General features: G+C 37.0%; 1 protein-coding gene across 10 annotated transcripts in view; it reads left to right on the top strand.

Moving 5' to 3' along the window:
* COMMD1 (copper metabolism domain containing 1) overlaps positions 1–26148 on the top strand; it is a 166300-nt gene that overhangs the window by 78252 nt on the left and 61900 nt on the right. The window contains exon 3 of one of the 10 annotated variants that reach the window (XM_033407290.2): positions 22131–22219. The exons of 8 other annotated variants lie outside the window; for them this stretch is intronic. In XM_033407290.2, the coding sequence (XP_033263181.1) occupies positions 22131–22154 (24 nt within the window). In that variant the 3' untranslated portion in view covers positions 22155–22219. Of the gene's footprint in view, positions 1–10689; positions 12564–22130; positions 22220–26148 lie in introns of those variants that run through there. One more of the 10 variants, XM_049696107.1, reaches the window with a different exon arrangement.

Below are 26148 nucleotides of genomic sequence, written 5' to 3'. Positions count from 1 at the left end.
ACTCTCTAGATAATATCCTTGGATGCACAAAAAATTTTAATTTTGATGTAGTCCAGTATATCTATTTATTCTTTAGTTTCCTGTGCTTTTAGTGTCATGACCAAGAAATAATGACCAAATCCAGTGTCATGAAACTTTTCCCCTGTTTTCTTCTAAGAGTTTTATAGTTTTAGCTCTTATGTTTAGGTCTTTGATCCATTTTGATTTAATTTTTATATATGGTGTAAGGCCTTTTTTAACACTTCTGAATGGATTTTTTTTTTTTTTTTTTTTTTTTGCGGTACGCGGGCCTCTTGCTGCTGTGGCCTCTCCCATTGCGGAGCACAGGCTCCGGACGCGCAGGCCCAGAGGACATGGCTCACGGGTCCAGCCGCTCCGCGGCATGTGGGATCCTCCCAGACTGGGGCACGAACCCGCGTCCCCTGCATCGGCAGGCGGACTCTCAACCACTGCGCCACCAGGGAAGCCCCCTGAATGGATTTTTTAAAAATGATTTCTCAGTTGAGGGAACAGAAGGTGGGACATTTGAATTTAGAAGCTAAGTTTCAGTTTTATCATGTTTCTGAACTTTCTAGATAGCTCTGTCTGTAATTAAAGAGAGCTCAGTATTATCACCCAAGTTACAGGTGGCACTTAATAATGAGTGGTAGTCACTAGGAATGAGCTCAGATTAACTGCCAAATAAGTTCAACGTCCTTTTCATTGTCAGCGTTATTAACTTAAGTAGATTAGAGGAAGTCAATAATAGTGGAAGTATATCTGAATTTTAATAAGTCATTTAATAGTCTGTGGTTATAGTAGAGAAACAAGAACTGAATTATGATGATAAAGCTCATGAGTGCATAGCTAATTGAGTGGTGACATCCAAACAACATTGATCACAAAGTGAGTTTGGGACTTCCCTGGTGGTGCAGTGGTTAAGAATCCACCTGCCAATGCAGGGGACATGGGTTTGAGCCCTGGTCCAGGAAGATCCCACAGGCTGCGGAGCAACTAAGCCCGTGCACCAGAACTACTGAGCCTGCACTCTAGAGCCCGCGAGCCACAAGTACTGAGCCCACATGCCACAACTACTGAAGCCTGCGTGCCTAGAGCCCATGCTCCATGACAAGAGAAGCCACCGCAATGAGCAGCCCACACACTGCAACGAAGAGTAGCCCCTGCTCCCGCAACTAGAGAAAGCCCGTGCGCAGCAACAAAGACCCAACCCAGCCAAAAATAAAAAAATTAAACAAAAAAACAAAGTGAGTTTGACCAGTTATCCTATGATAGATAACTCCCCCTCACACATTCCCTTAGTCTAGAAAAAACAGCTTAGCCCTCTAGGAATAGAATTTAAGGTTTCCATGCTCTATCACCTATTTATATTGTACAGTCCTACCAAGAGGGACTGTATTTTCCATACATGCATATCCTTTTCTGTTGCTACTTGGAATGTTCTTTATCCATCCCCATTTTCACTTGGTTAAATTCTCTCTCTTCTTTAGAGTTCATATTACTGATTATCTCTGCCATGAATTCCTCCCTAGTTATCTCAGCTGGATCAGATAATCTGAATTCTCAGGATATTTGAACCTTTCTTTGGCATTTCATACAACTTAGATTTAAAATGAAAAACAAAGCACCTACATTAGTGTCTAACTTAAGCAAAAAAAAAGGAGATTAGCAGGTTATGTACTTAGGAAGCCCAAAAGTGGTTCTTGGCTTCAGATACCTCTTGGCTTTCTCTGACTCTGTTCATGTCATTCTGTAAACAAACTTACTCCCTGTGGAGGTAAAATGATGGCTGTCAAGCCCAGACTTACCTTTTCAGCTTTGCAATACCAGTGGAAAGAGGTACTTCTCTCTTCCCAACGTATATATATTGACTAAAGGCTGAAATTCTTATTTACCCTGCTTAGGTCACATAGCTACCCATGGAGGAGTCACTGTTTACAGGAATTAGGGTAATTGAAACTTGCAGTATTTGCCCAGCTCTTTAACCAGGGGTAAGGTAAGGTACAGATTGACAGCTGATACTACAGGGAATAGGTGAGGAGTAGTTTCCCAAAGGAATTAGGTATATTGGACAAACAAAACCAGTGTATGTCCACTACAGTGCCTTGTTAGTTTATGCCTTCAAGAAGCCGATATATGTGTGTGTGTGTGTGTGTGTGTGTGTGTGTGTGTGTGTGTGTGTGTGTGTGTGTGTGTGTGTGTGTGTGTGTATATATATATATATATGTATGTATTTTTTTGGCTGCACTGTGCAGCATGTTAGTTCCCCGACCAGGGATCAAACGCATGCGTGGGAGTCCTAACCACTGGACCACCAGGGGATTCCCAAGAAGCCTACAATTTATCATTAATATATGTATCCCTTATAGCCTCAAAATATTAAAGTAGGTGTTTGATAAATTTTTGGATGAATTGATAAGGGAGAGAATCCATGTGTTAGTTATCTGCTACTGCATAACAAATTACCCCGGATATTAGGGGCTTAAAAAACAACAAACATTTATTATCTCACATAGGAATTGCGATAGGAATTTGGGAGCAGCTTAGGTAAGTGATTCTAGCTTAGGGTCCCCCATGAGTTGCACTAGGTGTCGGCCAAGTTGTAGCCATCCCACGGCTTGACTGGGACTGGAGGATCTGCCTCCAGGCTCACTCATGGCTGTCGGAAGAGGCCTGAATTCCTTTCTTGTTGTTGGCCACTAAGTACCATAGCAACTGGTTTTTTCCACAGTGGATGATCCAAGAGAGAAAAAGTAAGCAGGAAGCCACAGTGCCTTGTATGACCTAGTCTCTGACTTAAACACCATTACTTACACTTTAAAAAAAAAAAAAAAAGTAAATATATGTCACAGTTTATTTTCGCTGGGAAATAATGAGGGATAGAGCAGTATATCAAGTATGAAATTAATGGAAGTTAGCTCTTGTTGTCTTGTTATTGTATGTTTTAGTTTTCATCTGTTTAGCAAATACCTGCTAAGTGTTAAATATCAGAATAACTATAGCTATTATTTATTATATCCTCACCGTGTTCCAGGTACTGTTCTAAACATATTTTATGCATTGACTCAGTTCTCTTACCGACTCTCTGAAATAGGTATGATTTTTTTTTTCTGGCTTTAGGTTAACTTTATTTTTGAATAATTTTAGATTTATACAGATGTTGCAAAGATACTACGAGTTCCCTTATACTCATCCAGTTTTCCCTGTTAACATTTTACATTATCATGGTATATGTGTAAAAATAAGGAACTAACACTGATATATTGTTACTAACTAAACTACAGATTTTATTTGTACTTCACTAGTTTTTCCGTTTATTTTTCCTCTCTATTCTAGGATCCAATCCAGAGTACCACTGAATTGCTAAATAAACTAAATTGCATTTCTCCCCAGTTTCCTCTAATCTGTGACAGTCTCTCATCTTTCCTTCTTTTTCATGACCATAACAGTCTTGAAGAGTACTGACTAGATATCCTGTATAATTTCCCTCAATCTGGGCTTGTTTGTTGTTTTTCTCATGGTTAGACTGGGGTTGTGGGTTTTGGAAAAGAATTCAACAGAGGTGAAGTGCCTTTCTTGTCACACCATATTAGGGGATAAATGCAGTACACATGGCATCACTGTTGATGTTAATCTTTATCACATGTTAAGGTAGTAGCATTTACCAGGTTTTTCCATTGTAAAGTTAATATTTTTCCCTTTCCCTACTCTATTCTTTGCAAGTCACTTTTTTTTTCTTATTGTTAGAAGTGAGTCACACTCCAGGGGAGGGGAATTAGGCTCTACCTTTTGAGGGAGGTGTCAAAGAATTTGTGAACATATTTCAAACCACCACAGTTCACTCTCTAGCCAAAATTATTGACACTCCTCTCACCTGTAAAATACACTCACCCTCTCCCAATATCCTGCAAAAGTCTCTCCTTTATAGCATCAGCTTATAGTCCAGGATGTTGTCATCTAAATCAAGTCTAGGTTTGGATGAGGCTTCTTAGACGTAGTTCCTTAATTTTAGCCCTTTGGGTCCATTGCCTCTCTGTCTGAAGACCTGTGAAACTAAGGAGGCAAATTATCTGCTCTGCAAACACCCAAAATGCAGTGGTTGAGTAAGAAGAAGGTAACCACTATAGGTACTCTTGTTCAAGGAGAGGGAAGATGTTGGCACAAAGGTGTCATTACTTCATACCACTTCTAAAATTCGTAGGGCATAGGCTGGTAATTCCTTGATTAGAATTTAAAGTCTGGGAGTAACTCTCCATGGCTCTTAGCGCCATCTCTTGGGCTTTTACTTCTACACTCTGCATTCTCTTTCCTTTTCTATGAAAGGTAGCCTGCATTTGCAGCTGTGTAGTTTCTTCTACCTATTTCCTGCTTGTAGATGTTTGGACACCTAAAGGACTCTTCATTTTGTACTCTTTCTGCTCCTTTCAGTCCAAATGGGTGGTTTTTCTGCCTGTATAATTCTCTTAACAACTTTATGGCACTCCTGTAAATCTTATTTGAGCTCACTCCATTAGGTAAAAGCCACACCTAAAACTCTCTATGTGAGATAAGCCATTTTCTGTTTTAGGATTCTGCTAAGGGACAATGGCTTTTAGCATGTTAGAAACTCTAGTGTTTGATTAAAAGACTCTGTGAGTCATACTTTTTAAATCTTTAGAAGATCTTTTGTCTAACTGAATAGTACTCAGAGTCACCATCTTAGAGCTTTCTGAGGCTGTAACAAAGAATTTTATAGCTATACTCTCAGCCTTGTCTTTTGGACCATGTATTCTTGGCAATGCCTTGGATTTGAACTTTTCTTGGAAGCCATTTCTTACTTTAATATTGTTTGCATCTGGAAAGACTGAGAATCTTCAAAACCAACAAGTTCTGGCTCCTTTTGTTAAACCATTCTTGAGATGTTTATTAGGAATTTGGAAATTTGGGTCTGGGTTTCAGTGGTGTAGACTTGGCAAAAAGAAAGGTCTAGGAGTCATGAGCATTTATTCAGTGGCCATGGAATTTAAGAAGTTATTGAGGAGCAGAATGAAGGCCAAGAGCAGAACTTTGAGAATTGTGGACCTTTAGTGGGCAAGTGAATAAAGAGTGTGAGGGAGGCAGGCTGGGAGGGAGTCAGCGATGGATTGGAGAAATGAAGAGTACAAGATTGGAGAAGTATTGACGATAGCACTGCCTCACTTACTTTACATGCTGAATTCAGTGGAAAGTTTCCATTTTCCTCTTCATATAAACTCTTTGAGTCAAGGAGATCAGTACCTTTATATCATAAAGTTTATGACATTAGCCTTTCTATTAAGCTGAAGGATGAAAACACCACCATGGAAGCAAAGTTGAAGAACGTATCTATATAGCTTGCCCTCTGTGGCCATAAAGTGTGAGTGTAGAAATAACTCCTGTAGAAAAGAGTGCTAGGGACTTCCCTGGTGGTCCAGTTGTTAAGAATCTGCCTTCCAACGCAGGGGATGCAGGTTTAATACCTGGTCGGGGAACTAAGATTCCACATGCTGTGGGGCAACTAAGCCCGCACGCTGCAGCTACAGAGCCTGTGTGCTCTGGAGCACGCATGCCACAACTAGAGAAGCCCATGCTCTGCAACTAGAGAGAAGCCTGCAATAAAGAGCTCGCGTGCCACACCGAAGACCCAGCGCAGCAAAAAAAGAAAAAAAGAAAAGAAAAGACTGCTATATGCTTAAAGGCATTCATACTTTAAAAAACTATAGGTTGGGGCTTCCCTGGTGGCACAGTGGTTGAGAGTCTGCCTGCCGATGCAGGGGACATGGGTTCGTGCCCCGGACCGGGAGGATCCCACATGCTGCGGAGCGGCTAGGCCGGTGAGCCATGGCCGCTGAGCCTGCGTGGCCGCTGAGCCTGCGTGGCCGGAGCCCGTGCTCCGCAACGGGAGAGGCCACAACAGTGAGAGGCCCGCAAACAGCAAAAAAACAAAAAAAACCAAAAAAAAACACAAAACAACCCTATAGGTTGTCTTTTTTGTTGTTGAGTTTTAAGAGTTCTTTATATATTCTTTTTTTAAAAAATTTGTTTGATTAATTTATTTTTGGCTGCGTTGGGTCTTCGTTACTGCGCACAGGCTTTCTCTAGTTGCGGTGAGCAGGGGCTACTCTTTGTTGCGGTGCGCAGGCTTCTTATTGCGGTGGCTTCTCTTGTCACAGAGCCTGGGCTCTAGGTGCATGGGCTTCAGTAGTTGCAGCACGCAGCCTTAGTAGTTGTGGCTTGCAGGCTCTAGAGCACAGGCTCAGTAGTTGTGGCACACGGGCTTAGTTTCTCTGTGGCATGTGGGATCTTCCCAGACCAGGGCTGAAACCCGTGTCCCCTGCATTGGCAGGCGGATTCTTAACCACTGTGCCACCAGGGAAGTCCCTATAAATTCTTGATATTAAACTCTTATCAAATATATGATTCAAATATTTTCTCCTATTCTATATGATGTCTTTTCATGTACTTGGTAATGCCCTTTGATGCACAGAAGTTTTAAATTTTTATGAAGTCCAGTTTGTCTGTTTTTTCTTTTGTTGTTCATGCTTTTAATGTGAAGTCTAAGAATCCATTGCCAAATCTGAGTCATAAAATTTACCCCTATTTAGGTTAAGAGAAATAGGTCAGTGTAAGTATTTAGGTCATTGATCCATCTTGAGTTAATTTTTATATATGGAGTGAGGTAGGGGTTGAATGAATTTTTGTTTTTGACGTTATATTTTCTTTAGACATTATATTTTAGAGTGAAGGAACCCCATCCTATAATGTAGTTTTTAATTCTTCTATGAGACTCTAAGCAAGTTGCTAACTCATAATTTTTGAAATTTTTTTTGCTTTTTTTTTAACCTTTTGAATATTGATAACAAAGGAGGATAGCTGTAGAAACTGTAAGTTAGATATTCTAAGATCAGTCTTCTAATGTTATTTATACCAAGTGCTTCCTTTTCCTTTACATGAAGTGGGGACCAGTGTAAGCTGAGTTACTTGGTGAACAAATTATGAGGGTAAAGTATTTTTAGCAGTCTGTTTAAATATTTTTTTAGAATGTGTTTTAATTCTAGTTTCACATTTTTATTTGCTTTTAACAATTGAGTATGTGAGTACTTCTGAATAACATGATTCTTGTAAATTCATACTTTACACTCTTGCTGCTCTAGTGGAAATGATAATAGTAATAAAAAAATAGAAACTCAAAAGGCTTAGCCACATTAATAAATGATAAACTTGTCTGTGAACCTGAAATGGAATCAAAGAGCAAAGTGATGAATGAGTTTAAAACTGTGGGTCTTCAGTCTCCACAGTAAGTGTTGGTAGCTGAGTTTGATTCCTGTGCAGTCAAAGGAAGGAAATGCATTTCACATATACCATTTATAAAAAGTTTAAAAAAATATCCAGATCACTTAAAAGATATGCATGGGGTGGTAAATAGTAGGTACCTCTGAGGAGTGAAGAGAGGAAAATGAGATAAGGGAAAAAAACAGTGGCACAGCGTAAACTTTTATTACTTAAAAGATATCCAAAAACAAAAAGAAAATTTGAGTGTGTGTGTGTTGTGGGGAAGAAGGGGTACTCATAAGAATTTAGCCTAAGGAAGCAACCTGAGATTCTACAAATATTTATTTATGTAAATATTATGGTATTTATGTGATGGAAAATTAGAAACAACTGAATGTCTAACAATAGGTGAATGAATGGGGACCAGTGAGGGAGAATAAGTGAATAACCATACAAATGTTTAGATCCACTCTATGAAATACTCTACAATCACTATTTTTAAAAAAATCAATGTTTTTACAGATTATTTAATGATATTAGAAAATGAGATAATGTTCAGTGTGGGGAGAAAAAAGCAAAATACAGAACTGTATATATAGTATATGTTGTAAAATCCAAATTAAAAAAATTTTTTTTATTCTTGTAAAATATATATAACATAAAATCCACATTTTAAAAAATTTATTTATTTTATTAAAAAAAATTTTTTTTGGCTACGTTGGGTCTTCATTGCTGCGAGTGGGCTTTCTCTAGTTGTGGCGAGTGGGGGCTACTCTTCATTGTGGTGCACGGGCTTCTCATTGCGGTGGCTTCTCTTGTTGCGGAGCACCGGCTCTAGGTGTGAGGGCTTCAGTAGTTGCAGCATGTGGGCTCAGTAGTTGTGGCACACAGGCTTAGTTGCTCCGTGGCATGTGGGATCTTCCCAGACCAGGGCTTAAACCCGTGTCCCCTGCATTGGCAGGTGGATTCTTAACCACGGTGCCACCAGGGAAGTCCATAAAATCCACTTTTAATGACATCTAGTACATTCACAGTGTGCAACCATCATAATCCAAATTTTAGAAATATATATTTACTTGCATAGGAAAAAATACCCCCCCACCAAAATATACAAGAAGTGTTCTCAGAGATTATTTTTATGTGTTGGAGATATCTGTATTTCTTATTCTTCATCGATTTTAGTATTTTCCACATTTTCACGTGCTTTGTTTGTTTGTTTTCCTATTCCTAAAGAGTCATTCTAAGCTTGAAAGTAGTAATGTTTATTTCTTTTGTTTTTACTCATTAAAATGAAATGTTTATTTTCTCTTTGTTTACTTTGAAATGTCATACAAACGGCTGAAGGGCTTGAATGATTCATTTTTGGCATATGTCCAAGAAAATGCTATACTGCATCAGGTTAATAATAAGGAAAAAGGTTAATTAAGAAATTGAATGAGGTTTAAAATTAAACTCTTTGATAATGTTTTAGGTTCTTTCTCATTATTGGACACCATTCTAGAATGTTAAGATCATTATTTCATTTAGGATTTAAAATTTATTAATAAATATTTGTGTTAATATTTTCTGGTCAAAAATGCTCTCCATATATATTTTAAACCATAATTAGCAGTATTTGGGTAATGAAGTTGTAGAAGAAATCTTTGCACTGTGTTTGGATTTAAATCTGCTAGAGACAATATTTTATTTTACTTGCAATCTGCACAAGAAAAAGCTAGACCTAGGTAGGATCTTTTTCAACTAAAGGAAATATGTACAAGATTTTTAGTGTTAATTATAAGCCTAGTGAATTTCTTTATAGTATATGTGATTGTGCTCTATAGATAAGTAAATTATACCTGTATCTTTTCTGTTGATGGTTACATTCCAGGGAGGTTAAATAGGAATTTTGTATTGAACCTGTCGGGAAGAACTTTAAAGTTATCTATGAATATCTCAGAGAATCTTGCTTTTTCAGGACCTGTATAAATTCAAATTTAAACAAGACCTTTCCCCACCTGTCTAGTCTCTTAAGAGTGTTCTTTGTTTATAGGCTCCTGTAAGTATGTAATGTGATGTTACCTTATCTAACTAATGTGAGTTACCTTATCAGCATGGTATTTTGAAAATTCAGAATATTTACCATAATATTATTTTCTACCCAAACTTATCTAATACCATTCTGACCTGAAATTTCTTTTCCTCTCAACCAAGTGTAGACTGAAAAAAAACACACAGCATGAGAGCTGTGAGTTCAGTTTTATTTGGGAACTTACTGAGGACTGTAGCCTGGGAGACAGCCTCTCAGATAGCTCTGAGGAACTGCTCTGAAGAGGTAGCAGGGGAGGTCAGTAGATATATGATTTTGGTGAAGGGAGTGCAAGCAATCAAGCACACATCTCGTTAGAAGTTTGCTGCTAGTTACAAGGAACAGGTGTCTCTGTTAATGATTTTAGTGCTCTTCTAGGTATACAATGCAAAAAGTTGGATTCATAAAATTTTCTCCTGAAAATATCTATCTGAAGACCTGTTCTGCCAGTTTTTCCCACAGCACAGAGTGCCTCATTCCTCATCTCCACCTTGAGCTCCTTTCAGGGTGTGTAAAAGGTTGGCGTCTGCAGTGGCTAGTGACTTAATTCTTGAAAAACCAGATGGCAAGTGACATTTTTTAGTTGATGGTAGAAGAGGGTGCTAGGCCAATAATAATAAAAAAAAGATATCATTTGCTTTCTGACAGGTAAGCAGAAGCCCAGTAGCGATGTACTGTTCTTATCCCTACTTTGCACATAGGAAAACTTGGGCATGGAGAGGTGATGTAACTTGCCCAGGATCACAGAACTAACTAGTAGAAGATAGAACTAGAATTCAGACACAGGCCTGTTTGAGTTCAATCAGACCTTATGTTATAACTCAGCAACCCATCTAGTTACCTATTGCTGTGTGATTGGTGCTCTCCCTCACTGTTAGCCACTTAGGGCTAGTCTCTCTTGGGGGTATACCTCACCCTTTGATGCCAAGGCCCCTCTGTTTCCTAAGGAGGTGATGTTGTCATGAAAGGTATAGGGGAAAGATGGTAGATTCTGGGTCCTACCATTCCTGGACTTAAATTCCACCTCTGATACTTACTGGCCAAGTCACTTAACCATTATGGTCTTCAGCTTTCTCATCCATAAAATGGGCACAGTAACATATTCTTTTAAATGTTATTTTGAAGGTTAAAGACAATGTATATTATGTGTATGAATATATAAGGTATATAATATGTATATATTTCGTGATGCCTGTCACACTTAAAAAATAACTAAATGGGGCTTCCCTGGTGGCACAGTGGTTAAGAATCCGCCTGCCAATGCAGGAGACACAGGTTCGAGCCCTGGTCCGGGAAGATCCCACATGCCGTGGAGCTTAGGCCCGTGCGCCACAACTACTGAGCCTGTGTTCTAGAACCCGCGAGCCACAACTACTGAGCCCGTGTGCCGCAACTACTGAAGCCCGTGCGCCTAGAACCTGTTCTCCGCAACAAGAGAAGCCACCGCAATGAGAAGCCCGCATACCGCAACGAAGAGTAGCCCTCACTCGCCACAGCTAGAGAAAGCCCACGCGCAGCAATGAAGATCCAACACAGCCAAAAATAAATAAATTAAAAAAAAAAAACTAAATGGTTAAAGAAAAAGATTCATTCTTTCTACAACTTATCTACTATCATTGTCACCTATAATTCCTTTAATTTTAGTCAAAATTCTTTTTTGAGGATTCTAATGATCTCTTTTGCTACTTATTTTGGTACCACCTGGTTTTGTGTATACTCTAATCCTTTTTTATTTCTTTAATGATAAACCACTATCTTAGTACTATTATGATATCATGTGCCATTAATTTGTAGTTTTCTCAAAAGTCACTAGCCTAAAACCTTAAATCCCCATCATTGATAGAGTGTAGTCTGGTGGTTTCATTCTTTTTGTTTTTTTTTTTGCGGTACGCGGGCCTCTCACTGCTGTGGCCTCTTCCGTTGCGGAGCACAGGCTCCGGTCGTGCAGGCTCAGCGACCATGGCTCACAGGCCCAGCAGCTCCACGGCATGTGGGATCTTCCCGGACCAGGGCATGAACCCATGTCCCCTGCATCGGCAGGCGGACTCTCAACCACTGCGCCACCAGGGAAGCCCTGGTGGTTTCATTCTTAATATGTCTAATTATATCATGGATAAATTCTGAATTATGTGGGCTATAGGAGCAGCATCCTACATTTCCAGCTCATGTTTCTCTTCTGGCTGGTACAAAATGAAGAGCTATAAGGTTTTATAAAGCCATGGTTCTAATATTTGTTCTAGTAATTTGATCTAGTGAATTGACTATGTTATTGCTAATTCTTTAGAAGAGCATAGTAAGAATTCTACTAAGAATGGTTGTTTTATTCTTAGTAACATACCCTGTATAGGATTGTTTTTACTTTTTTTTTTTTTTGTCGTGTGTCATGTCAGGTAAAAGTTACTGGCAGCATGGAAACACCTCCTATAGAATCATGTTGGAATATGGGCATTGCTGTGCATATTTTGGAGACATGTAAATTTTTAGCATAATTTTGTGACAGAAAAGAACAGTAATGTCTTCAAGTCCTGTGTCTTAATTTAAAAATGAGTAGTAGTAGCAACTAATTTGGGTCCCTAATTTTGATAGTTCATGTTAGCCTGTTTTGGACATGAAAGCAAACAGCAGTTTGGAAAATCTTCACTTTAGAATACTTTAGAGACCTAGTGACAATTCCAGCGTGTTCAGAAAGAATGGAGTAGGAACTAAGAGTCACCAGGGAGAGTTCTGCTGCCCAGATGACTCCAGTTATGGTTTTATATAAGAATCTTTGCAGAGACAATCTTTCCAGTATGATCACTCCTACATCGGTCTGCTCTAAGGTCTTATTTTTCCAGTGGAAAGCGAAGGGAAGTCGTTTTCAGAAAGAAGAGAGATGATAGCTTTCTCTGAAATTTACAGGGGATTAATCTCCAATTTTGACACACTTTAATGTTTGGTAATAATTTAGCAGATATTTACTTTAAAAAATTATCTTTCAAAGCTTTATATAAACTGTAAATGTGTATCTTTTATAATTCAAGAATCCAGTAGTTTTATTAGCCCCATTATTTTGATTGATTTTTTTTTCAGTTGACCAATAAAGCTATTTAGTTTTCATCAAAATCTTCAATTGGATTATTGTTGAAGCAAATTCCAAAAATCATCTGTAAAAACCATATGTCTCTTTACATGTATAACCACAATACTATTATCACATCTGAAAAAAATTAACAATTGTATCTTAACATCATCAACGGTCTAATGTTAAAACTTCCCCAACTGTATAACTTTTTAAAAGTTTTTTGTTCTAGTCCACACACTGTCTATGATTCATACGATTCTTAAGTCTCATTTACTCTGTATAACCCCATCATGGTTTTCTCCCTTGCAGTTTTACTAGTTTATGAAATTAGGTCATTTGTCCTGTAGAGTTTCCCAAGTTCTGGATTTTGCTGATTGTATTACCATGAAGTTCTTAATTTAGCCTGTTTCTCTGACCCCTATATTTCCTATTAGACCTAGAGAAGGGTTTCTCAGTCTCCCACTACTGCTGTTTTGTGCTGGATAATTTTTTGTTGTGGGAAGTTGTCCTGTGCATTGCATGTTGTTTAGCCACCTTGTTGGTCTCTAGTCACTAGATCCCAATTATACCTCCCTTGCTTCCCCAGTGTGACAACCAAAATGGCTCTGCACATTAACAAATGCCCCAGGGGCAAAAATCGCCCCTTGTGGAGAACCACTATCTATGATATTGTTGGCAAAAATCCTTTATATGTGATGGTGGTGTTTTCTCCCTTTTCTGAGCACCACTTTTAATCTCCTTTGTCACATACATATTCTCTTAACATACTATATACTTAAAATATTTCCTGATACTATAGTAGCCTTAGTTTTGACCTTTAACATTTATTTGAGCATATTATATGCTGACATCCAAAATATATTATTTTGCCATTTATTTTGAGCTTTAGAAAGAACCAATATATTCTACAATTTGATAAAAATACACAGTTACAATATACAAGGTGACTATGTATCCTCTTAAATTATTTTCTTTTATGGTCAGATGATTCTCCTTATTTTAATCTTATTTTAATCTCCTTATCTTAAAGTACCAGTTATTTAAAAAGGGATAATACTTACTATCATTAGGTAGATTTCCAAATGGTTAATAAAAGCATGTACACAGGCTAAGTATACCTTTGAGGTTTTGTGAAACATTTTCTCAATTCTTCAGCTCCTGGCCACATTGGTCAGTGCCTCACTACTCTTTTCACTTTTTTGGCAATTGACCTTGGTCTCTTGACCTCTTAATTGACTTCTTTTCATCTTTTATAGTATGAGAACTTGCTTGCTCCAGTATAAAAGCATCACATCCCCTTACTAATTTATCTGCCTTCTTTTTGCCTTTATTTTCCTCTCAGGAGCTCCACTTAGTCTGACATTATACCTGCCAGCCCCAGCTCAGATTAGGTTGCCTTCACTTTTAGGCTTCTTTCTTTACCCTCCTCTGTAAATCATCACAGTAGTTAGACATAATATCCCTGATTCTAGTGAACCAGGCCTCTATATGATATAAAACAAAATATAATTAAGTCCTAAATAAATGCTACTGTGTTTAATGAATACTTTTTCTTTTTCAATCAAGTTTACCTGGAAACTCAAATGCATTCAGTAGATACTGTTTCATATTTGATCCTTTAAGCACTCAACTCTATTACTGAAGGTCATAGATATTTTTTCCATCCCAATATTGGCTTGACTTATAGCATGTTAAGAAGCATAATCCTTGGGACTTCCCTGGTGGTGCAGTGGTTTAGAATCCACCTGCCAGTGCAGGGGACACAGGTTCGAGCCCTGGTCTGGGAAGATCCCACATGCCGCGGAGCAGCTACGCCCGTGCGCCACAACTACTGAGCCTGCGCTCTAGAGCCTGTGAGCCACAACTACTGAGCCCACGTGCCACAACTACTGAAGCCCGCACGCCTAGAGCCCGTGCTCCGCAACAAGAGAAGCCACCACAATGAGAAGCCCTTGCACTGCTGCAACTAGAGAAAGGCGGCGCACAGCAACAAAGACCGAACGCAGCCAAAAATAAAATTAATTAATTGAAAAAAAATCTTGGTAATAAAGAAGCATAATTCTCATTGGTAGGTTACAAACCAAAGCACACTACTTGTCCCTAAATGTGCTTCACCAGTGAAAGTTGTTGGTAATTGAAATTTATTAACATATCTGTTTTTCCATTTTACTTCAAACTGAAGAGCCAGGGTATCATCTTTCACTGGGTTCATCTTTTCTCTGGGAACCTATTGCCATTTATGTTAAACTAAATTTTGTTTGGTTACTTACTTTAGTGATGCCACACTTGCATTGAATTTTATTTTCAAAGACCTTCACTCTGTGATTTTTGGTGACTTAAAAATGGTTTTGCATTCTGAGAAAGAGTTAGAATTTGATCTCTAATTGAATCATGAAGAAAAGGCTTGTATGGTGGGATTCTGGTGACCTTTACTTAGATTTTCTGTGTTTGAAATAGATAGAAACTGAGTTGTTTTAGCTTCCTTTACATTTGCATTTGAGGGACTTCCCTGGTGGTCCAGCGGTTAAGACTCCACGCTCCCAAAGCACGGGGCCCGGGTTTGATCCTGGTCAGGGAAGTAGATCCCGCATGCCGCAACTAAGACCCAGTGCAGCCAAATAAATAAATAAATAAATATATATATATATATATATATTTTTTTTTAATTTGCTTTTGAGAACATCTGCTATCACATTGACAGCAACACTTAGTTGATTATTGTTTCTGTGAAACGGCCTTTTCTACTACATGGTCAACCTTTCCTTTATAGTCTTCTGGCACTTTAGTTTGTGTAACACAGTCTAACAATTATCAATACATGTCCCTTTATACTTTGCAAGTTCTTCTACCATATGGTTTCTTATTTTTATAGTTGAATTTAATTTCTTTTTGAGTACAGGAACTGTCTGATATATATTTTACACTGAACATATAGAAAATACTCAGAATATGCCTGTGATTGATTGTCAAATGATTATAAACTGCCCGATTTTGTGAATTGTTCTTAGGAAGAATTACTTCAAATTTGATTGTGCTAGAAACCACTGACTCATAGGAGTTAAAAGCCATATATCTGTTTTTCGAAGCCCAAACTATGTTCTTTGAAATTGAGAATTGTTTACTTTAGTGGAACCTAATCCACTCATATAGACTTCCCCTTGCTGCTCTTTTTCTACTGGTTTAACCTCTTTAAAACAGGGCAGAAATAAAAGTATATTACCTTAAATTTCATTTTTGGATTCCTGGGCCATTTATGACTACTCTGTATTTAGTTACTATTTTTTACTAACTTTAAGTTAGTAAATTACATGAATATTACAGGAGCTGATTTACTGATTCTTTGAAATATTACAGGAGCTGATTTACTGATTCTTTGAAAGCAAGAATATCTGGTATAAGGACTAATTTACCAGAGATGAGTGAAGAAACTATAGTTCTTAGATGATTTCTGCTGATAGGATTTGCTTTAATTACACTTCTACTCACCTTTCTCCTCTTGCTTTAGCTCACATGGGTAATCTGTAGCACAGGCAAGAAGAAAACAAAGTCATCTCCCAGTATGCTGTCCTTTTCAGAAGACCACATAGTCTTTAAATTATCATGCGTTACAATTTCAGGATATATGTTTAGGTACAACAGCTAGTTTATTTGATATAATGTGTTTGGTGGTGAGAAAGTAGTGGAGCTGATATTGGCTTCTCTGGAGCTGATACAAGTGTTATTGGTTTGTTGTGTTTTTTTTTTTTCTGACCTTGTATGATTTAAACTTTGAGATCAGCTCTGACTTTCCTGATGCTTTTTGTAGTTGCAGTCTCTCATTGTTTGGTGGTTTTATATTTGCTCTATCAATCATCTTCATCCTGGTTCTCTTCCGAATTTAAGGTTTATTTTGAAAGGTAAGTTAAGTTTGAGGTTTGCTCTCTATTTGGCACTTGGGATTAATAAACTTGGCCTGCTAGTTGATAACTGCTCTAACCCTGGAAAGTTTGTGCTGGTATTTTAAGAAATAATACTTCTTTGATTTATGAGCCTTGTGTGTGCCTCTGACAATAGTCCTTTTGCAGAGCATACTGAGTTATTATATAATGGTTACTCACGTGGGTGTGGACTAGAAGTTTATGCTGTACTTTGCACTCAAGTCCATTTATTTATGCTTAAAAATCAAGCGCTGTTGCCTCTGCTTCTACTTCAGGTGTCAGTCCATCAACAGTGTATGCTGTTCACCATTTATATTTCAGAAACTGCTGGTAAATCTTGAAATAATCCTTTACTCTGGCCAGCTGTTCTTCCATTTTAGTGTTCCTAGAGTCTGCAGCAGTTTTGGAGAGGCTTGGCTGACTTTTTGGCACTGCCCCACCCCATTCCACCCCATTTAACTAGAATAGCTTATAATTTCCATTTAAGATTTTAGTTAAATTTTATTTGAAGAAAGGTGGCTATATTTAACGTTGGAAACAAATGACTTAACTAGTGTCTTTATGTCAGCATTGTAAATGAGGTGACAGTATTGCCAAAGAATGAAATGCTCCTCCTTTCTTCCTGTTATATCACACAATATCATGGGAGTAGTTCAGTAATTAGTAAACTCTATGTATTCATTATCTTTGGAACGGTACATATCAGATGTAACTTTTACTTTTACTCCCATCAATATATGTTTGTGGTAACTGTGAAAAGTGTTATTTTATTAGTCTTGTTCATATTTAGATTAGATTAACTTTATGGATTTCCCATAGGGAATGAGTCAGAAATATGAACTTTGATGGTGGTGTTTTATGCTGTGTTTTGTTGTTGTTGGTTTTTTTTTGAGTCATGATGATCCCCAGAAGTGCCTCAAAGTCCATCATGGGGGAGGAAAGGTGGAGCATAGGTGTACCGGGCTCTGGCCCCAGTATCCACTTCAGTCAGAGCAGGTGCGATTTTACCTATTGAATTAGTGGGGTTCCAGATTAGTAGAAAGACCTAGGAGTTAGGAAACCTAGGTACCAGTTCTGACTATCCATTAACTAGTTTTGTAGTGTTAGGAAAGTCACTTAACATATCTTTCTCAGTTTTTCATATGTAAAATAGAACTAATTCTGTCTAACTGATAGAGTTGTTTTCAGATAGTGGTTTTTAAAACTGATGAATCAAAAAGTATAATAAAGATATTGTTATTAATAGGTGTAATTCCCAATAACTGAGAAATCCAAAATGGTTTTGAATTTTGCTGTAGAATTTATCATAATAATAGCTATGGTTTTTTCCCCTAATTTTCTGTGATCTAGGGCATTGTTATTTCTTCTTCTTTTTTTAAAAATAAGTTTTGTTGGTAGCCTTCCTTAAAACTTGATTTCTAATGGAAGCCAATGACTTTATAAACAAAAAGGTATGTATATTTATTTTTAAATTTTTATATTAATTTTATTCCACTGTTTCTAATAACATAAGTAGATAAATGAAGCTTAGCTTGGAGAAAATTTTAACTGTCTCTGCATTCCCAAGAGAAATCAAGTCTGGGATGCTTGCATTAATTTCCAGTCTTTGAAGGGCCAGAAAACTGCGCCTGAAATTGGGTTAGCACATTTCTGAAACTGCTGTTACAGTTACTCTGCTTAGTTGGGTTGGGTGCCATTTCCTTTCTTCTTTCCTTGAAGCAGCGAATACAAGCTTCATGTTTTCTTTAGGAAACCATCCCAAGCCTGTAAATTTATTTAAATGCCACAGCTTGTGAAATCACGGGGACATGCATAAAGAATAGATCTTATTCAGAAAAGGCTCAGTAGTTGTGTTCCAGCCTTAAAGAGAACAAGTCTATGCTCTTCTCTTTTACCTCATGGAGTATTAGAATGGCCTCTTGTTAAAGGAGTTGATTAGCTAATTTGATTCAGAAAGAAGTGAGAATAACATTGTAGGGTTAGGTGGTACTGGCTGATTTTCTAGCTCTTGCACAGCATATGCATTTTAAATGTCGGAGGGATTAACCTGTTCCTTGCATCATACCACCAGAATGGGATAGCCCAGCTTACAATTTTGAGCAAAGCTGGCCAGTTTCTGCTGGTTGTTATGGATATATGGGAAAGCACAGTCCTATCTGACAAAGGAATGTATCTGCCTATGGGGTATTAAATGTGAGATATGCCAGAATGGTAGTATGTCCTATCTTCTGGAAGTTAACAAAATAAAATATCTGAAAAGATATGTTCTTTTTCCTTATTTAAAACTCTTTCTACTGAACAAAAAAGAAGTCCTTAGAACCAGCAATTCCAAAGGAATTAAGGAATTTTTAACTGGTCGGGTATTTTCTGGCATAGTAACATGCAGTTTTATTGATCAAAAGTCTTCCTGGGAAAAATATAGCAATTCCATAATAATTCTAATAATAGTCACTTGTTGAGTGCCTCTTATGTGCCAGTTCTTAAAATATTATTTTAAGGTACATAAATGAGGAAAAAGGTTTAGCGGTGTTGAACAATGTACTCAAGGTCATACAACTCAAGTAGGAGGGTTAGAGGGTTGAGCACAATTTTCCCTGGCTGTAAAACTCATTCTCTTTCCCTAACCATGCTGTTTCTCAGTGAAGAAACATTCATGAAATCTCTCTGTTAGTTTTCAGAGTATACTTTTCCTTTATGACAATTTATGTCAAGTGAATCCTACTTTAGTTTTATTTTTCATGGTGAAATTAGATACAATATACCTAAAAATTAAAATCCAAAAGACTAAATGAAAGTTAAGTTTGGACTCCTTGGGATTATATATTACCAACATTGATTAGTACACCTCTATCAGCTTGCTTTTTGTTTGTGTTATGTTCTTTAGTACAGAATTTTTCCTTGACCATTGATCACCATTTTCCTCTTCACACTGCTGTACTCCCTACTCCTAAGAGATTGTGGGGATCTTTTAGGTCCACACTACCAGAAACTTTGTTCTTCCTTCAGGTATTCATGACTAATATAGGGATGCAATATTACATTTAGTCAGCAGGTGCCATCATCTAACATCATGTGCTTCAGCCTGAAACTTCTTTCATTCATGGCTTTAGTTTATTTTAAATGAATCCATTTCTACTTTCTGGATCAACAATTTTGGATCTTTGTTTTGTTTATAATGAAAAATACTTCTAGTTTTCTTTGCTTGATAAATTACATTTGTAAAGTTGATGTATTTTCTGCTGTCTGTTTTATTAATAAAAGAAATTGAGTAATAACTGTGCTGTTTTTACGTATATTATATGCTGACACTGAGGTAATGGTGCTACTGGTAAAAACAACCCTTTGATGAAGATATCAGGCTAGTTCATGCTTTTACCTTCCAAAGGTGTTTACGAGAAATTGAAATACCTCGTTTTATTTTTAAGGCCAAACAATACTTCAAACCTATTTTTCTGTGCAGATTTAGACACTTGAGAAGATTGTCAAGTATCTTCTAACTTTGGAGTAAGGAACACTGAGTGTACAGTCTTTCACCCACTAAACACACATTGTTTTATTCAAAGAGGCTAAGCCCTATCATCATCTTGAGATTTGTCAGTGAGTCAGAGCCTTTGGAAATAACCAGCTAAGGCGGTGATTCTGGGTATGGCTTTAGGCAAAGGAAATAGCTTATACCTTGGCCCTTGGCTGGTTGGAGATTAAATAAGAATAGCAGTCATGTTCACTAAGGATGTCTCTACTTAATAATGGCTAGGTGGTCTAAGGTGTCTCTTTAAATTCTCAGACTTGAGTTCACTGCCTTATTTCATATTTCTTTATTAGATGCCTTCTCTTCAGTTCCCTCTCTCTCTCTCTCTCTCTCTCTCTCTACATATATATATCTATACATATATATGTATATATCTATACACAGAAAAATATATATATTTATTTTTTAAGAACCAAATCTCTTTAGAATCGGTTTTCAATCCCACAAGGAAAGGGTTAAAATTTTTGTTGTTGTTGTCATTTAGTGGTATCTCATATTCAGAAAGTACGTCCGTATTTGCTCTGTCCTTACGTGTAAATTTGAGTTAACTTGAACTTTACTTCTGGAAGTTAGGTCCAACTAAGTCTGCCCGCCAAATGATTGGGAACAGTGGCAGAATAGACTTTTCTGTAGTGTTCTACTTCCTGCTTGTATACAAAGCTATTCAGGATGAACCTGAAACAAAGACCGCAAACTGGTATAAGAGAGAAGGTGAAGGAGTACTATTCTTCATATGAATAGCAAGGAGGAAGCTTAGGTGCTTACCCTGGGAAACTTAACCTAACCAATTCCTTTTCATCCTTCATGTCTCAAATGTTCCTTGATTGTGGAGATTTTTCCTTGACTTCCCTGTCTTAGTCTCCCCTGTTACATACCTTCCATAGCTTTTCCTTTTCCCTTGTTACAATACCTTATCCCAGTTGTAGTTGCTTGTTTAACTATCCATCTCACGAGATTGTAAGGGCCATGAAAGTAGGAATTAGCTATTCTTATTGCTTGTTGAGTCACAGGTGCTTATGATAATACCAGGCATAGTGATGCCAAATATAAACTTGTTGCATTAATGAGCAAATGAATGGTCAAATGTTATGAGAGACTAATAATTCTGGGTGAGGACTTGCCTAACTCATTCTCCCCAGAGTTTTAGTTCTCTAAAGTAAGAACTCCCCTCTAAAATCTTTGAACTACCTTGTCTAAGTAGAGGTAGAGAGAAGAACATTAAGGATGAATATGGAGTAAGTTAGTTGTTTTAAGGGAGGTCCTATATAATTTTACCAGGTGGGCAGTAACTTATTTTTTAATAACCACAGGTGCATTTGTTTCTAAATTTATTGTTCTGGCCTTTTGGGGTATGTGTATTTTATTTTTCTACTTCTTCCTGGTTAGGCTCTATATAAATTTTCTCTTGGATATTCATGTCAGCTTATGATTTTTGTCTGAGCGTTCATTGGTTTGATTTATAAAAGGGATTATAGATACATAGGTTTTTACCATAGTAACTACTGGAGGGTACATTTGTGTGGGGGTAGAGCCTGAAAGATGGGGAATAAAATAATTATTTGAATGACCCTTTAAACCGTGCCTTAAATAATAAGCATTACTGTTCATAATAGCTCTGTATCACTCACTGTATCATTTAGGAATATTTGTTTTATCATTTGTAGAATGTTTTTGTGTCTCTAGGGGGAAGGGGTCATCAAAATGTTTTCCACAGAAAAACCATGATCCTTAAGGAGTAAAGTTTTGTTCTTTGCTGTTTTATGGCCTTCCTGCTGCTAACTTGCAGGTGTTCTTTGGCTTCCCCCTTGTTTGTATTAACTATACCAATAATTAAATTCCAAAATTATTGCAAATTTTGGCAGCAAATTTGTAATCCATTTGTTTATTCTTTTCCTGCATTGTGATTAATCAAGACTAGATTTTAATTTGTAGATTTACTTGAACTTGTGGGATTTACTTGAATTTGTGGCTTACGTAACAAACTTTCACTCTCTCCAGTTAATCTTTGTAAGATGTCATTTTGAAGGGAGAGGTATTTATCTTATATCTGATAGCCTTCTAATCTACTCTTGGTTCATCTCTTACTTTTGTTATTTGTTGATTTCATCCTACTTTGATCCTTTTAACTGATTTCTATGTTGGCCTCTTTTTAACACTACCAGTTTAAATTGGAAATTAGGCACAGGATTTAGAAATGTGAAAGTCGCTCTTTAATGTAGTTTGTTTGCATAGTGCCTTCCCTGGTTCTATAAGTGTCTTATTTGTCTTCTTGGCATCTTTTTCTCAAAGGGTGAACCAAGTACTGTGGACTAGCAGCCAGTGTCAAGGAAAAGCGAAAAGAAGTAACAGAACAGGACTTTAGGGACCAGGGTTCTATTCCTTCTCCTATCAACTATCAAAGAAATAGTCTGGTGAGAATTGGCTTCTGCTCATTTATATGTAGGATCTCCAAGGAACAGGCTTCTAACCATGAGAAGAATGGCCTATTTTCTCCCTGTATAAACTATTAGGGGCCTTCTGTCATCACATTCACGTTAATTTGATCGGTAATACAGACATTTGGGGAACTGGGATTATTAGTATTGTTTTTATAGAAGAAGAAAATGAGTCCTGGATAAGTCATATAACTTCATTCTATTTCAGCTATCCTTTAGCAAGTGCTAAATGTATAGCTAAATCTGTGCTGCACAAATATGTTACACACAATTTGATCTGGATAAGGAGATAAGACAGGCACTTATGTATGCAATTCTGACCAATAAAGTTTATGATAATGTGATCTGAAGGACTGTGGACAAAAATGCTAGGCAACTCAAAGTCAAGGGAAAAGAGTTCATGAAAAGGTAGGGTTTATCCAGAGTCCCTTGGCTTTTAACAGAGCTGGGGTTTGTTGTCCATTATGGTATTCATTACGTGCCATAACTTTTTGCCTGAAAATTAAAATTAGTGTAGAACTCACCATGAAACATTCCTTGAAGAAGTTAAGCAAAGAGAAGAGCTTAGACGTACTACCTCTTGGCTTGATCCTCAAAACAGTTCATTTTCTTTGCAATGAATCTTGACAACATGATTCAAAGAATTTAGCAGATGACAGTTTTAAGGAAAGAAACTTGATTGATTTATTTTTTCTCTTTCTCTCCAATTCATGATTTACAAAGCCTTCATTTTTTCAAATGTTTACCTCTCTACCATAACTATAGCACTAGAGTAGGTGAGTAGGTGAACTAATACATGACTTACAAAGATAGGACTAGGCAAATGACATTCTTGTGAAGCAAATAAAGTGTTTGGTCTCTCTGTATTATCTTTGGATGCAGGTTAGAGGTAGTTACTGCCACCACCACCCTCAACTCTGGAAATAAGCCAGAGTTTCTTGCTTGAGATAGACATTAAGAAACATTCATTCAGTTTTACTGGACACCAAAAAGTATTCAAGAGGGTTAAAATATACAGTCCCTACTCTCAGGTTCTTTATAATCTGGTTGGAGAGACAGAAATGAAGAACATAACCTAAGGCTATGTATTGTTAGTACTTTACAGTTCATAAGCACTTTTCTCACATACTCTGTTTTAAGAGATTCTCAGAATCACCCTACAAGCTGCCCAGTTGACAGACTAGAAGCTATATGATTTAAGTTACTTGGATGAGAAACTAAATTTCACCACTTACTTGAATTGCTAAGATGTATGGTATGGACAATAAATACTAAAGGTCATGGAGTAATGAGAGAAACCATTGTCCATCAGTAGATTTTAGGCGGTTCACAAACTCCCTCACATTTTATGGTAAAGTTTGTATGCAAGTGCATTTTTCTAGGAAGAGAGTTCATAGTTTTCATCAGATTTTCCCCCCTTTTTTTTCAATTGATGTATAATTGCCATTTATTTCATCAGGTTTTGAAAGCGAGTCTGTGGCTCCAAAAAAAAGTTTAAGAACTACTTGTCTAGAGTATTTGGCAAACACTTAGAGAGTGAGGCCTTAGATGAGTTTTGAACAATAAGCCAAGCGAAGAGAGAGCAATCTGAACAGAAAAGTGACAGCAGCTAAAATTTCTTCTATTTTCTCCAAATAGTGCCCTGAGCTGCTAGATCTTCAGCACAGATTCCTGATGAGGTTTACTTTCTTGTGCTAATTTTCCTACTTCCCTTTGCTATCCCCCATGTTCCAAGAGTGTACAGGTAATTGGTTTGGATATAGTGGTTACATCATAGGTCTTAATAATTAATTTTAGATATGATTTAAGTAGTAGAAGTTTTTTTTTTAGGTAAAATTGGTGAGAGAAATACATCTAAGCAATGACAGTACATGTAGTAGAAATCATGATAGTTTATTCTGAAAATTGAATAATAATTGACTGCCCAATACGAAGGGTAGAATATCTATATATTTTAGCTTATTTAACAAACATTGTTACACACGACATGGGCCAGAAACTGCTGTGAATACAATAGCCAGAAAAAAACAGACCTAGCCCTTGTTCTTATAGAGCTTTAAAACCAGATTTCGCAAATGTGTCTATAACTTATGAACTCAATTATACTCTTAGATTTGTCTTTATGGGAAAATCCCAAATAAGATCATTGATATTGAGAGGACCCCTTTCTGATGGTTGTTCTCTTCCTAGATCAGTGGTTCTCATCAGGGCTTGCAGGGAAAGGGTTGCCCCCAGAGTACATTTGGCAATGTCAGGAAACATTTTTGGTTGTTCCAGCTGGGGAGATACTACTGATATTTAGTACATAGAAGCCAGGGTTGCTGTTAAATCTCCTACAATGCACAGGACAGTCTCCACAACAAAGAATTATTCAGCCCAAACTGTCAACAGTGCCAAGATTGAGAAACCCTGCCCTAGATGGACGTTTCAAAGTAACTGAATGAAATTGCCTTCATAAGGCAGAGTCAGGACTTACTCAGGCATTTCAATACTGTAATGTCATGCCACCCTAAGGTTCTAGTGTTTCCTCATTAATGAGTTTCAGTCTTTATTTAAAGACTCCTTGACGTACTCATATTCTGCTTTTGGTTCATTTCAGTGTATGGTTAAAGTAGTAGGGGATGGTGGCTTGGGTTTGAAGTTTGGAACTATGCTTTCTTTTAAAAAATTACCCAAACTGTAGTGGTATGATTAATATATTCCTATTATTATCTCTTATTGTCAGTATTTACTGAATTACATGACTATATCTAATAGGTAAATCCCAGAACATGATCATTATAGATTAACAGATAGGAAGGACTTAGAAAGGAATCAACATAGGTGTTTATTTCTAGGTGAATACTCTAGAACAGTGCTTCACTAGCTTAATGTGCCCCTAGAAATCTTACTAAGATGTAGCCTCAGTACATCTGAGGTGAGGCCTGAGATACTGCATTTCTGTCAAGCTTCTGGGTGGGAAGGCTAGGTGAAGCATTAGATCATAGCACAAAATAAGTATGCTTAAAGTATCACTATTCTCCAACCAAAGAGAAGAGTAAAAGGCTTTTTCTGCTTTTAACTTATTTTTAATTTTCACTTTCTGGTTTTAATAGTGATAAAATTAATGTCGGAGAACATTTGAAAAACAGAAAAAAAAAGGGAAATCTCTAGTACTAATCTCTACCACCCCAGTAAAGTTACTATATTTTGTGCATTTTCTTTCTGTTATTTTATCTTAAGGGCTTTAAAATATATATCCTTAAATACAATATATGCATTATACAATTCTGTATCTACTTTTGTTGAAAAAAAGAAGAAAAAAATTCCCCTTATTTTTTTTCTCATTTTCTTTGTCCTCTCTACTACTGCATTTTATTGTTCAGCTTTGAATAATTTAGTTTAGGAAAGAATTTATCACTTAGGAAGAGGCCTGCTGAGAGGGATAAAGGATCACATGCCTTGCTGTAAAGACTTCATTTTGTAAGCTGACTTATGTCATGTTACAGTTAAAAATATATTTCTCATCATTGGGAAAAACAAACTTGAGAAAATTCTGTTCCTTTAAATTTGGTTTTCCTTCTCCTTGGAGAATGCATAACTGATATTCTGGAACTTGACCTAGGCAAGGAACATGTCATTGCTATTTGAAATTGAACAGTTTTTTTCTTACGAAACTAACATTTATTCCTCATAATTGGAAGCTCAGTGATAAATGTGAGATTAAAGTACAGGCATACGTTGATATATGCAGGTACTGAAAGTCTGTGAGTGAGTTGAATATTTGTGATTGTGAATCTTATTTTCTACTTACAGATCTTCCTCGACTTACAATGGGGTTATGTCCCAGTAACTTACAACCCATCCATCGTTAAGTTGAAAATATCATAAAT

The sequence above is a fragment of the Orcinus orca genome, chromosome 13 (assembly GCF_937001465.1).
Source record: "Orcinus orca chromosome 13, mOrcOrc1.1, whole genome shotgun sequence".
NCBI lineage: Eukaryota > Metazoa > Chordata > Mammalia > Artiodactyla > Delphinidae > Orcinus > Orcinus orca.
This window is presented reverse-complemented; position numbering and strand designations above follow the sequence as displayed.